Below are 12,796 nucleotides of genomic sequence, written 5' to 3' on the forward strand. Positions count from 1 at the left end.
GTTAGATAGTAGCAGAAATGTTGATTTTTTTTTCCCCCAGCTGTTGCAGAACATTTGAGTCCTAAATAAGAATTTATGTGTATTGACTTATCTCTATAATTTAGTGCTTTTAAAAGAAGTAATTTTGTTACTGGTTATTGAAATAAGACCTGCTTTAAGAGATTATTAGTTATCACTGAATTTACATGTTTTTAAAAGTTCATTTACCCCAAAATGTCCATTGTTGGCTTTGAAGGCTTCTAAGGGTTTGTTTTTTGGTTTTCTATAGGCCAGTCAACACACGCAATGGAAATGTTGAGTTCCTGTGCCATATCTTTTTGCAAGTCTGCCAAAGCTGAATATGCAGTTGCCAAGTCAATTCTGACACTGGCTAAATGGATCCAGGCAGAATGGAAAGAAATTTCAGGGCAGCTAAAACAGGTTTACAGAGCTCAGCAACAGCAGAACTTCACAGGTCTTTCTACTTTTTCTAAAAACATACTCACTCTAATAGAACTGTCATCAGTTAATACAGTGGATGAAGAGTATCCTCGGATTGAGAGTGAATCTACAGGTAGGATTTCTTTCTCTTACTAGCTTTAAAATATTAATTTTAAAAGTTATTGTGCCCCCTGTTTTAAAGTTTACAGTGTTAGTGGCCCAGCCTGCGTGGCTCGGTGGTTGAGGGTTGACCCATGAACCAAGAGGTTACCAGTTTGATTCCCAATCAGGGCACATGCTCGGTTTGTGGGCTCGATCCCCAGTAGTAGGTATGCAGGAGATAGCCGATCGATTTTTCTGTCTCTATCTTCCTCCCTCTCTCTCTAAAATCAATAAAGTTTACAATGTTACGCTGACTGTAATTGGCCACAAAAAGTGTCTCTGGAAATTTAATATATTATATTACCTGGAAGTAACTAAAACACATTTTTTTAATATCTAACGCCACTATGGAAGTCATTGAACTCTGCCCCCGCCAGGCCATACTTCCCACCTTCCCAATTCACGGTGCTTTTATGGACTTAAATGTTTTTGCTGGCAATCAGATTCTGCCCCAGATAACTAAAAATTTTTGTCACACAAGAAGAAGTAAAAAAAGATATAAAATAGTAGTTTGTGGTCCCCTTGACTGGTGGAGCACAGAAATTACAGAAAGATTCAAGTTTTACATCCTGACACTAGTGTTAGTAACAGAAAGGTACAAGACAGATAGGATAGTTAATTCATTCAACATTTGAGTGGTACCATTGTCCAGTTTTTATAGATTCAGAGGTAATTAACCTCTTTGCTAAACATGAGAATCTACTTTCATTTTGTTGCTGTAAAGCCTAGGATCTTAACACATTGCGTACTGCATAGAAATCTCTAAGACATACGCCAGGGACCGCACGTTTTTGGGCAAACTGCACGTTATTTAAATCGTCATAATGCACTTTAGGTGTTGTTTTTCAATAATTATAACATTTTATTTACAAAAACAATTAAACAATTAAAGTTCCTAGTACTTTTTTAACGTATGGTACTGCGTAAAACATTTTCCTCTATGAAGAGGGACCAAACAAAATTTACATAAGTATCTAGATTTGCTTCTTTTTCCATGGGCGTGAAAAACAAGAACACTCGTGAGCGGTCCTTAACAGATGGCGCGCAAAACACGAGAAAACTCCTGAGCAGTACGAAATGTGTTAATTACTTAACATTAGTATTATATTTATAATGTGTGTTTTATAGGGTCTAGATATTCATAAGGTATATTTCTTTTTTTTTTTTTAAATATATTTTATTGATTTTTTACAGAGAGGAAGAGAGAGAGATACAGAGTTAGAAACATCGATGAGAGAGAAACACCGATCAGCTGCCTCCTGCACACTCCCCACTGGAGATGTGCCCGCAACCAAGGTACATGCCCTTGACCGGAATCGAACCCGGGACCATTCAGTCCGCAGGCCGGCGCTCTATCCACTGAGCCAAACCGGTTACGGCCACAAGGGATATTTCTTTATAAATCTTCATATTGGCAAATGACACTAGAGCAGACGATATTTTTACTTTTAAACTGGGAATAAAGATATTCACCTCACTTATATTCTTGAAATAGTGTTGAGAATTTGGGGAAGTTGAGGAATGTAAAGAAGTTACATGAAGGTTCTAGAGAGATGGAACTATTCGTGTTAACTGTTGCAGACACTTCATACTTCACTTAAAGTGGATAATGACAGCTAACATTCTGCTAAAAGTGTTGTTTGTATAATGAATATTTTTATTTGTAAAAATAAACGTAATTTTACTTACAGAAAAAGATATTCACCTCATGAATCTCTGAATGAGATTGTATACTCATCACTTTTATATTCATTTGCCAAAATGTTTAAACTGAATCTAATCATAAGAAAATAGCCATTCAAATCCAGAATGCAAGACATTCTACAACATATCTGACACCTGAACTGTTTAAGGTGTTCAAGTTCAGCATCATGAAAGACGTGAACATTTTTTACAGGGTTATAATTTTGGTGGGATTTTTAAAATAATGTATTTTTATTGATTCCAAAGAGAGGAAGGGAGAGGAGATAGAAACATCAATCATGAGAAAGAATCATTGATCAGCTGCCTCCTACTTGCCAACTACTGGGGATCGAGCCTGTAATCTGCAACCTGCAACCCAGGCATGTGCCCTGACTGGGAATTGAACCGTGACCTCCTAGTTCATAAGTCATTGCTCAACCACTGAGCCATACCATCCAGGCTACAGGGTTATAATTTAAGCTTACTTTCGAAGCTGAGTGGTTCATCTCAACATATTAGCCTTTTAAAAAAAAATACAAATAAATGCTTTATCAAATTATGTACTATAGTATTGTGGAACTTACTGGTTTTAGTGTTAAAAAAAAGAGAATCTATGAATGTAACATTGCTGATTGCTTTCATTATTTTTTTCCTTCATGGCAGTACATATTGGAGTTGGAGAACCTGACTTCATTTTGGGACAGTTGTATCACCTATCTTCAGTACAGGCACCTGAAGTAGCCAAATCTTGGGCAGCCTTGGCTAGTTGGGCTTATAGGTGGGGCAGAAAGGTGGTTGACAATGCCAGGTATGTATGTTGAAATGTGTAATTTATTTAATGCATTGCGAAATAGAGGTTTAAAATGTCTGCTGACATGGTGAAGTTTTAGTAGCTGAAATACCGATTACTTGTTTATTTTTATAGTCAGGGAGAAGGTGTTCGTCTGCTGCCTAGAGAAAAATCTGAAGTTCAAAATCTGCTTCCAGACACTATAACTGAAGAAGAAAAAGAGAGAATATATGCCATTCTTGGTCAGGCTGTGTGTCGGCCAGCAGGGATTCAGGCAAGGAAACATGATACAGTGTTTGGGGGAAATAGTGTCAAGGTCACTGTTCTAATTCATTCGTTTTGAGGTTGATTACATATAGTTGATTCAGTGTTGTTTTGTTTCAAATAAATCTTTGGTGTTTAAGATGAAAGTGAGTTAACAGCTTTCTGATTTCTTGAGAAATCAAGTCAATTTCTTAGGGTCCTGTTTAAAAAGGGTGAAATTCATTTTATGTAAAGTAGATTACTCTTGAAATGCAGTTCTGATCAGAAATTAGGGTCTTAACATAGGCTTGGCAGCTTTTAAAATATGCTGGTGCCTGAGCCCCACCCCAGATATTCTGGATGGAGTGTGTGTATGCACATGTGTGCATGTGTAATAAGCTTACTAGGTGATTTTAGTATATAGCCAGAGTTGAAAACCAGTGGACTAGATTATCTGTAGGATCTACCTCTCTCCCCTCTCAAAATTTATCTTATGACTATTAAGTATTTAGTTGCAGACTTTAAAAGTCTGGATTTTACTGATTCTGTTCTTACTCTAGACCGGTGTGGGGAATGTCTGGCTTGCATGCCACATAAGGCCCGCGAAATCATTTGGTCTCGCCCTGCCAAGGCATTAGGGATGAGTTAATTAAATGTTTGACCAAATATAGCAGGCTGATTTTTAAGTTGATAATTTTGTATGACCCGAGAATGATGTTATAAATATTCAAACGGCCATTGGCAGAAAAAAGATTCCCCACTCCTGCCTAGACTTTAGCATATATCATTGTCTGCCAATGCCTGTGTTATGTGCATGCACAGTACTGTACAGGGAGTAAGGTCTGTTGTGACTTTATTCTGTGTACCTTCAGCCTTTTGAACAGATTGTTTTCTTTTCTGCAGGCAGAATATTATATTGTAACTTAGAACATTTAAAGTCTAAAAATCAGTCTTTAATCTTTGAGAGATGCTTATATCTTCTTAGCTACATTAATATACCATAAGGAGAAGCATATTGACATATAGCCTATATAATGCTAAATATGGAGTAGTTTGGTCTTTCATAATGAGAAAAATATTTTCAATTTAACAGGAAAATCAGGTACCTTTCTCCCTTTTCAATTTGTATTATAAACAGCATTTTATGCCCAATTTTTATTTAGGATGAAGATATAACACTTCAGATAACAGAAAGTGAAGATAATGAGGAAGATGACATGGTTGATGTTATCTGGCGTCAGTTAATATCAAGCTGCCCATGGCTGTCAGAACTTGATGAAAATGCAACAGAAGGAGTTATTAAGGTGTGGAGGAAAGTTGTGGATAGAATCTTCAGCCTATACAAATTGTCTTGCAGTGCATATTTTACTTTCCTTAAACTCAATGCTGGTCAGGTAGGTCACACAGTCTTCTCTTTTAGCAAAATTTTTTCAAAATTTTTTTCCTAATAGACAAAAACAGTATTCTGAATTACTTATTTCTTCCTTTTGTCTTTTGCCCTAGATTCCTTTAGATGAAGATGATCCAAGGCTACATTTAAGTCACAGAGTAGAGCAGAGCACTGATGATGTGATCGTGATGGCCACCTTGCGATTGCTCAGGCTGCTCGTGAAGCATGCCGGCGAGCTTAGGCAATATCTGGAACATGGCTTGGAGACAACACCTACTGCTCCATGGAGAGGTGATGGTCTAAAAAATGTCTCAGCAAAAATTATTTCTGGGTAGGATAGCTAAGACAATAAAAACGTAGAAGTTCCTTCTTTATATCTATTATTTACAGTGTTACTGAATGGATACATTAGTTCTTATGACACCCTGAGCTGCTGTTAGACCACTTCCCTCTCACTTTTCAGAAGAATGGAAAGCTGAGAGGCAGAAGCTTTTTATATACAAAATGAATTTTGGAGAGAGTGGTTAAAATTAAGTTCCAAAAAATTTTATATGCTCTATGGAATCTAAAGAACAAGGTAAATGAATAAAATAGAAATAGGCACATAGATACAGAGAGCAGACCAGTGGTTGCCAGAGGGAAGCGGTGTCGGGGACCTGGGTATAAAAGATAAAGGGATTTAGAAGTACAAATTGGTAGTTACAAAATAGTCTCGGGGATGTATAGTCAATATCAATAATATTGCAGCAACTATGTATGGTGCCAGGTGGGTTCTGGAAATACTGGAGGGAATACTTTGTAGAGTATATAATTATCTAAACCACTGTGCTATATACCTGAAACTAATACAAAACAATATTGAAAGTAGTAAACTATAATTGAAAAAATAATGTCATATACCCTTTGTAAAAATTATCTCTGCCTTCTTTTACAGTCATTCACAGAAAATATATTTCTTAGAACAATTTTGAATTGCTCTAGATTTTGATTATAGCTCTGTACCCTAACCACACTGGGAAAGCAAGAGTTATTGTGTATAGCCCTGGCCGGTCTGCTCAGTGATTAGAGCGCCAGCCTGAGGACTCAAGGGTTTGATTCTGGTCAAGGGCATGTCCCTTAGTTGCAGGCTTGATACCTGGTGCTAGTCAAGGCGCATGTGGGAGGCAACCATTGATGTTTCTCAGTCTCTCCCCCTCCCTTCCACTCTCTCTAAAAATCAATGGAAAAAAATATTCTTGGGTGAGGATTAAAAAAAAAAACCAAAAGAAGTTATGGACAGGTCTTTGTTATCACAAGGAGAAATTGAGGCCATTAGAAGTGATGCTGGCACATTAGGTTCTATCCGTTTGCATCCACTATGTTGACCCTTTTTAATAACTTTAAAATGTTTTTTTTCTTCTTATCCTGAAGGAATTATTCCACAGCTTTTCTCACGCTTAAACCACCCTGAAGTGTATGTGCGCCAGAGTATTTGTAACCTTCTCATCCGTGTGGCTCAAGATTCCCCACATCTCATATTGTATCCTGCAATAGTGGGTACCATATCGCTTAGTAGCGAGTCACAGGCTTCAGGTATGGAATATTAAAATGCTAATTTGAGTATAAATTATTTTGCAAATAATGTTTATTAGGTAAATTTTTTTGAGCTTTATATTCCAGAGTTGATGGAGTTTGCAAAATAATAATTGCCATTTATTGAGAGAATAAGTGCTTTGTGCTGGCCCCTAGGACATATGCTTTACACATTATCTTCAGTCTCACAGTAACCCACTGAGCATGGGAAATTGTTTGCTGAGCTGAGTAACCGGTGGATAAGGATTAAAACCACGTTCTAGACTCTGGCTGGGAGAACACTTTATTTGTTGAGACTTATTTCTTACTTTCCCCCCATTAATCTTCTGTTAGCTTGAAATATTAATAAATATAAAAGCTCAGTTTGTAAAAAGGCAGAATATCCATGATGTTTCGTCAGTTTAGTGCACAGAATGCCAGTTATTTAAATGAGTGCTCTGGAGTTGTTTTTCCTCACTTGACATATGCCCATGGGAGAAACATCCAAAATCTACCTTATTCTCCCATTTTGTTATAGGAAATAAGTTTTCCTCTTCAATTCCAACCCTACTTGGTAATATTCAAGGAGAAGAATTGCTGGTTTCTGAATGTGAGGGAGGAAGCCCTCCTGCTTCTCAAGAGAGCAATAAAGATGAACCCAAAAGTGGATTAAATGAAGACCAAGCCATGATGCAGGATTGCTACAGCAAAATTGTAGATAAGCTATCCTCTGCAAATCCAACTATGGTGTTACAGGTACAGAAAACCCATGTTTTAAATCAATTTTTATTATAACCATTCTCCCCCAAAACACAACCTATAAACAAAACCCATTAGAAACTGTCATGGAAATATTTGAGGAACAAAGCTTTTAGAATAATCAAAATTGGTTTTACAAATATACATTGATAAGCAGAATCACTAGTGAAGGTTGTGATTATATCATGAACAAAAGATATTTAACCTTCAGTTTCCAGTGTTTGCAGAGCTGTGCTGTCTACGGACTTGTAGATGAGCATGTTTGCATGTGCTGTGTCTGCAGGTTCAGATGCTTGTGGCTGAGCTGCGCAGGGTCACTGTTCTCTGGGATGAGCTCTGGTTGGGAGTTCTATTACAGCAACACATGTACGTCCTGAGACGAATCCAGCAGCTTGAAGATGAGGTGAAGAGAGTCCAGAACAACAACACCTTACGCAAGTACGTTTTCATACATACACTCCAAAAATGAAGCTGCTTTTTTCTTAAAAATTTTTTTTAATTTAAAACAAATTTTAAAATTTAATTTAATTTTTTCCCATCACCATTTATCCCCCCTGTATACCCTCTTCCACCACCACCCACCTCCTCCCCTTGTCCGTGTCCATGAGTTCTTTTTTTTCTTTTTTCGCTCAATCCCTCCACGTCTCCTCTCTCCCTCTACCCGCCCCCAGAGTTGTCAGCCTGCTCTCTATCTATGAGACTGTCTCTATTTTGCTTGTTAGTTCAGTTTGCCTTTTTTTTTAAAAGTATACATAACATACAATTCTGCCCTTTTAACCAGTTTTAACTGTACAATTCAGTAGCATTAAGTACATTTATAGTGTTGTACAATCGTCACCACTGCCCATTTCCAGAACTTACTCATCATCCCAAACAGAAGCTCTGTACCCATTAAACAGTACCTCCTCTCCGCCCCCAACCCCTAGTTATTGCTCTTCTACTTTCTGTCTCTGAATTTGACTATCTGAGTACCTCACATTAAGTGGAATCATACAGTGTTTGTCCTTTTGTGTGTCTATGTTATTTCACTTAGCATAATGTTTTGAAGTTTTATTCATGTTGTAGTGTATATCAGAATTTTTTTTCTTTTGATGGCTGAATCTTTCATTGTATGGATATGACACATTTTGTTTATGTACTCATCTGTCAGTTGACACTTGAGTTGCTCCTCCTACCTTTTGGCTCTTACAAACAATGCTTCTATGAACATTGGGGTACAGATAACTGTTTGAGTCCCTACTTTGAATTATTTTGTATATAATCCAGTGAATTTTCTGGGTCATATGGTAATTCTGTGTTTAACTTTTTGAGGAATTGCCAAATTGTTTTCCACTTTGGCTGCATCATTTTACATTTCTACCAAAAGTGCACATGAATTCCAATTTCTCAGTATCCTGGGCAGTACTTGTTATTTCTTTTTGGTTTTTATTCTTTTTTAAAAAAATAGATATTTAATTGATTTCAGAGGGGAGGGAGAAGGAGAGAGAGAAACATCAGTGATGGGAGAGAATCATTGATTGGCTGACTCCTGCACAGCACACACTGGGGATGGAGCCTGCAACCCAGGCATGTGCCCTGACCGGGAATTGAACTATGACCTCCTGGTTCATAGGTCAGTGCTCAGCCACTGAGCCATGCTGGCTGGGTTTTGATAACAGCCATCCTAATGGGTGTGAAGTGGTATCTTACTGTGGTTTTGATTTGCATTTCCCAATGAGTAACAATGTTGAGCATCTTTTCATGTGTCTGTTGACTATATGTATATCTTCTTTGGTTAAATGCCTTATTCAGATCCTGTACCCATTTTTTAATTAGATTGTTTGTTGTATTTTATTAGCTCTCTGCATATTCTGGATATTAATCACTCATCAGATACATGACTTGCAAATACTAATTTTTTCACTCTCTTGGTAATGTCTTTTGACATATGTATATGTTTTCTTTGTTTTACATTTTAAAAAATTTTTTAGAGAAAAGAGAAGAAGGGGGAAAGAAACATCAATTTATTGTTTCACTTATTTATGCATTTATTAGTTGCTTCTTGTATGTGCCCTGTCTGAGGATTGAACATGCAACCTTGGCTTATTGGGATGATGCTCTAACCAACTGAGCTACCTGGCCAGGACCTGATGTACATATAAGTTTTTAATTTTGATGTAGTCAGTTTACATATTTTTTTCTTACCTGTGCTTTGTGCCATATCCAAGAAGTCATTGTTGAGTCCAGTGTCAAGGAGCCTTTTCCCTGTGTTTTCTTTTGAAAGTCTTAGCTCTAATAAAAATAAATAAATAAACAAACTTAATTACCTCTCAAAAAAAAAAGTCTTAGCTCTTAAGGTAATTGATTCATTTTGAGGTTTGGTTTTGTTTGCATATAGGGTAAGATAAGGGTTCAGCTTCGTTCTTTTGCAAATGGGTATCCAGTTTCCTAGCACCTATTGTTGCGAAGGGACGCTGCCTTTTTTATGTGCTGAATTTTTTTGTTAATGTGCTAGATTTGTTACAATGTCATGTGAGACGTTACTTTGCATATATATATATATATATATATATATATATAGTATGTTTTTATTGATTTTTAGAGAGAGAAGGGGAGCGGGATAGAAACATCCATGGGAGAGGAACACATCAATCAGCTGCCTCCTGCACAACCCCCTAATGGGGATCGAACCCACAACCTGGGCTTGTTCCCTGATCGGGAATCGAACCATGATCTCTTAGCTCCAGGGTTAGTGCTCAGCCACTGAGCCACATCTGTTGAGCACTTTGCTAATATTTTAATACTTTATTTTTTCTTATTCTTCTGTACTGTTTACTTAAACTTGATATATTTAAATTGTCCCTTATTTGTATCAAACTCTGTTTCTTCCTGGTCAGAGAAGAGAAAATTGCCATCATGCGGGAGAAGCACACAGCTCTGATGAAGCCTGTTGTGTTTGCTCTGGAGCATGTAAGGAGCATCACGGCGGCCCCTGCGGAAACACCTCATGAAAAGTGGTTTCAGGATAACTATGGTGATGCAATTGAAAATGCCCTGGAAAAACTGAAGACACCGTCGAACCCCGCAAAACCTGGAAGCAGCTGGATTCCATTTAAAGAGGTGCGGAAAAATCTCCAGAATGTTTCTAAAATGGGAAGTCCTCTTTGTGAGATTCAAAATTTAAATAAGGGGACTTTTCTTACTGGGAACACAGAGAAGATTTTGTAAGCCCATGGAAAGCAACCTGTGACCAGTTACTTATGAGAAATATAGAGAAAGGTGTTTTCTTCATTTTGAGTGGGCCTAGGGTGGCAGACTTTCATCTAGGTTCGCTCCAAGGAAGAATTTACTCTAAAAGATTAGCCAAGGTTAGGGCTCTGGCCTTGAGCTGAATATTGATTACCTGCGGTATTCTCATGGAAGATTAAGAAATTTAATCTTGTACCTGTATAGTTTTTCTAAGTCATTGTTTTGAAATCAATTCTGTGTAGACCATTTGGAGATGATTAGTTTATTTAAATATTTGAGAATCCTTTTAAGTTTTGATCCCCTTAATTCTATATTTTCTTTGGTTTTTATCTTTTACAGCAATAGCACTGTCAATTGGGGGAGCCTGTTTATTACCTTGTAGCGCTTCTTCCTTCCCTTTCCCTTTCCTATTCCTCATCTTTACTCCCTCCCTTCCTCTCCTTTCCTCCCCTCCCTCCCTCCCCTCTCTTCTCTCCTCACCCAAGGATTTTTTCCCATTGCTTTTTAGAGAGAGTGGAGTGGGGAGAGACAATGAGACATCGATTGGTTGCCTCTTGCACGGGGATCGAACCTACAACCTAAGTTGTGCTCTTGACCGGAATCCAACCTGGAACCCTTCAGTTGGCGGGCTGACGCTCTATCCACTGAGCTAAACTGGCTAGGGCACCTTGTAGCTTTTTCTTTTTTTTTTTTTCTTGTCCCTTCGTTCTGTGTGGCTTACCTTTTTGGCTCTATCTAATTTCTTTACTTTAGTAGTGAGAAAACTATTAAAAGGTATAGGGTAGAAACAAAATGTGCATCTAATTTTAGTAAATGCAAGCTGCTAAATTGAAAGGGAATAGCTACAAGCAACAAGACAACACCAACATGAAAGATGGAGCTTATTTTGTGTGGCCTAGCCAAACCTTGTGTCCTTGTTTTCCAATAGCGGTTTCTTGCTTCTTTGTACCATTCTCAGTAGATTAACCATTTGAGTGCCAACCAATATCCTAGGAACTATGTTAAAATTGCCAAGGCATTTTTGCTGATTTTACAGCAGTTTAGGAAAAAAATTATGAATCGCAAGTAAATGAAGTTATATATTCAAAAACTTAAGGAAACCTTTACTACATTGACATATTTAGCATTATCATCATCACCAATAAAAGCAGACTTGGAACTGGACGCCATTTCGAAGCTTTGATAGCGCTCCCGGCACTTTTGGAGAAAGGCAGCGCTCCCCAGCACTCTAGGGGTTAACTAAGAAACCCACAGGAGGAGACATGAGGATTGCTTTTTAAAAACAAGTGGGATGTATGTATATGTATGAAATAAGTAAAAGAAATTTTTTTATGATTGTCTTCATTTTATAGAATAGTTTTAAGAAATAAAATGAATACCTGTGTCTCCCTTTTTTCTGTAGTGCAGCTAAAAACATAGAATTAGCTAAAGAAATACAACTTTTTAGAAGTCTCACATGTCCCTCCCTAATTCTGTCTTCCTCTATGCAGCCACTATTCTGAATTTTTAAAAAAATATGTTTTTATTCATTTCAGAGAGGAAGGGAGAGGCAGAGAGAGAAAGAAACATCAGTGATAAGAATCACTGATTGGCTGCCTCCTGCATGCCCCCTACTGGGGATCGAGCTCGCAACCCAGGCATGTGCCCTGACTGGGAATCGAACCGTGACCTCTTAGTTCATGGCTCAACATTCAACCATTGTGCCACACCAGCTGGGCTGTTCTGAACTTTTAGTTAATTGATTCCTACTTTAAATAAATAGTTCTTGTTTATTGATGCATTTCTAAATGGTGTATTGTTTAGTTTTTGCCTGGTTTTAACTTTATTTAAGTGATATTATATGGCATATATGTGTCTATACTTACTACTTCCATTATTGATGAAATAGCTTTAGGGTGCTTGTTTTTTTTTCATCATGATTCATTCATGTTTTGTGTGCAGCTGAATATTGATCTATTATGGGGAAATACCACAGTTTATCCATTGTCCTGTCCGTGGGCACCTGAGAGTTTTCCAGTTGTCTTTTTTCTTTTATGAACAACAACATGCTAAGGATTGATTTTAAAAGTTTTTTACATGAAAGCAGAGCCTGCAGTTCATTAAAATTCGGATGCAGATTATTCTGTTAGCTACAAGTAGGGACACAACTATTCATGTGAGCCATTCCCTGTCATTTATTAGAAGGGATTACGGTATATTTCTGCATATTTCAAGCGATCACAGCTCTGAATTGTTACCAACTTTTCAAGTGGCTTCCTAAAGATGTATCCGTCTGACAGCCAACACTGGCTACATCTTTTATTCTATTGCAAGGACTGAATTGATTTGATTTGGCATTGACATAGCATAGCAGTGGAGAATGAGTCTACAGGCCCTTGTGATCACAGCAGTGGTTTCCTTCCATCTGCTGTGATTTCATTGCTTATTTGGATTGGAGGAGGAAGGGGTTTGAACAAAGTAAAAATCACCTAGAGCATACCATTACAGCAGTGTTTTCCCTCCTAGGAATACCCAACTATATAACAACAAATTAAATGTAGGAACTAGAGCAAGAGGTATTTGAATTGGTA

At 37.5% G+C, this 12,796-nt stretch overlaps 1 protein-coding gene across 4 annotated transcripts in view; it reads left to right on the forward strand.

Moving 5' to 3' along the window:
* The window catches only part of SMG1 (SMG1 nonsense mediated mRNA decay associated PI3K related kinase), a 153,715-nt gene that overhangs the window by 113,546 nt on the left and 27,373 nt on the right, over positions 1-12,796 (forward strand). For all 4 annotated transcript variants that reach the window (XM_070412908.1, XM_070412909.1, XM_070412910.1 and 1 more), the window contains 9 exons: positions 269-553; positions 2,929-3,073; positions 3,191-3,329; positions 4,462-4,692; positions 4,802-4,979; positions 6,099-6,260; positions 6,778-6,995; positions 7,282-7,436; positions 9,875-10,097. In XM_070412908.1, coding sequence (XP_070269009.1) covers positions 269-553; positions 2,929-3,073; positions 3,191-3,329; positions 4,462-4,692; positions 4,802-4,979; positions 6,099-6,260; positions 6,778-6,995; positions 7,282-7,436; positions 9,875-10,097 — 1,736 coding nt within the window. The remainder of the gene's footprint in view (positions 1-268; positions 554-2,928; positions 3,074-3,190; positions 3,330-4,461; positions 4,693-4,801; positions 4,980-6,098; positions 6,261-6,777; positions 6,996-7,281; positions 7,437-9,874; positions 10,098-12,796) is intronic.

This window comes from Myotis yumanensis, unplaced genomic scaffold (assembly GCF_028538775.1).
Source record: "Myotis yumanensis isolate MYYU_CA2020_CCGP unplaced genomic scaffold, mMyoYum1.0.hap1 SCAF_4, whole genome shotgun sequence".
Lineage (NCBI taxonomy): Eukaryota > Metazoa > Chordata > Mammalia > Chiroptera > Vespertilionidae > Myotis > Myotis yumanensis.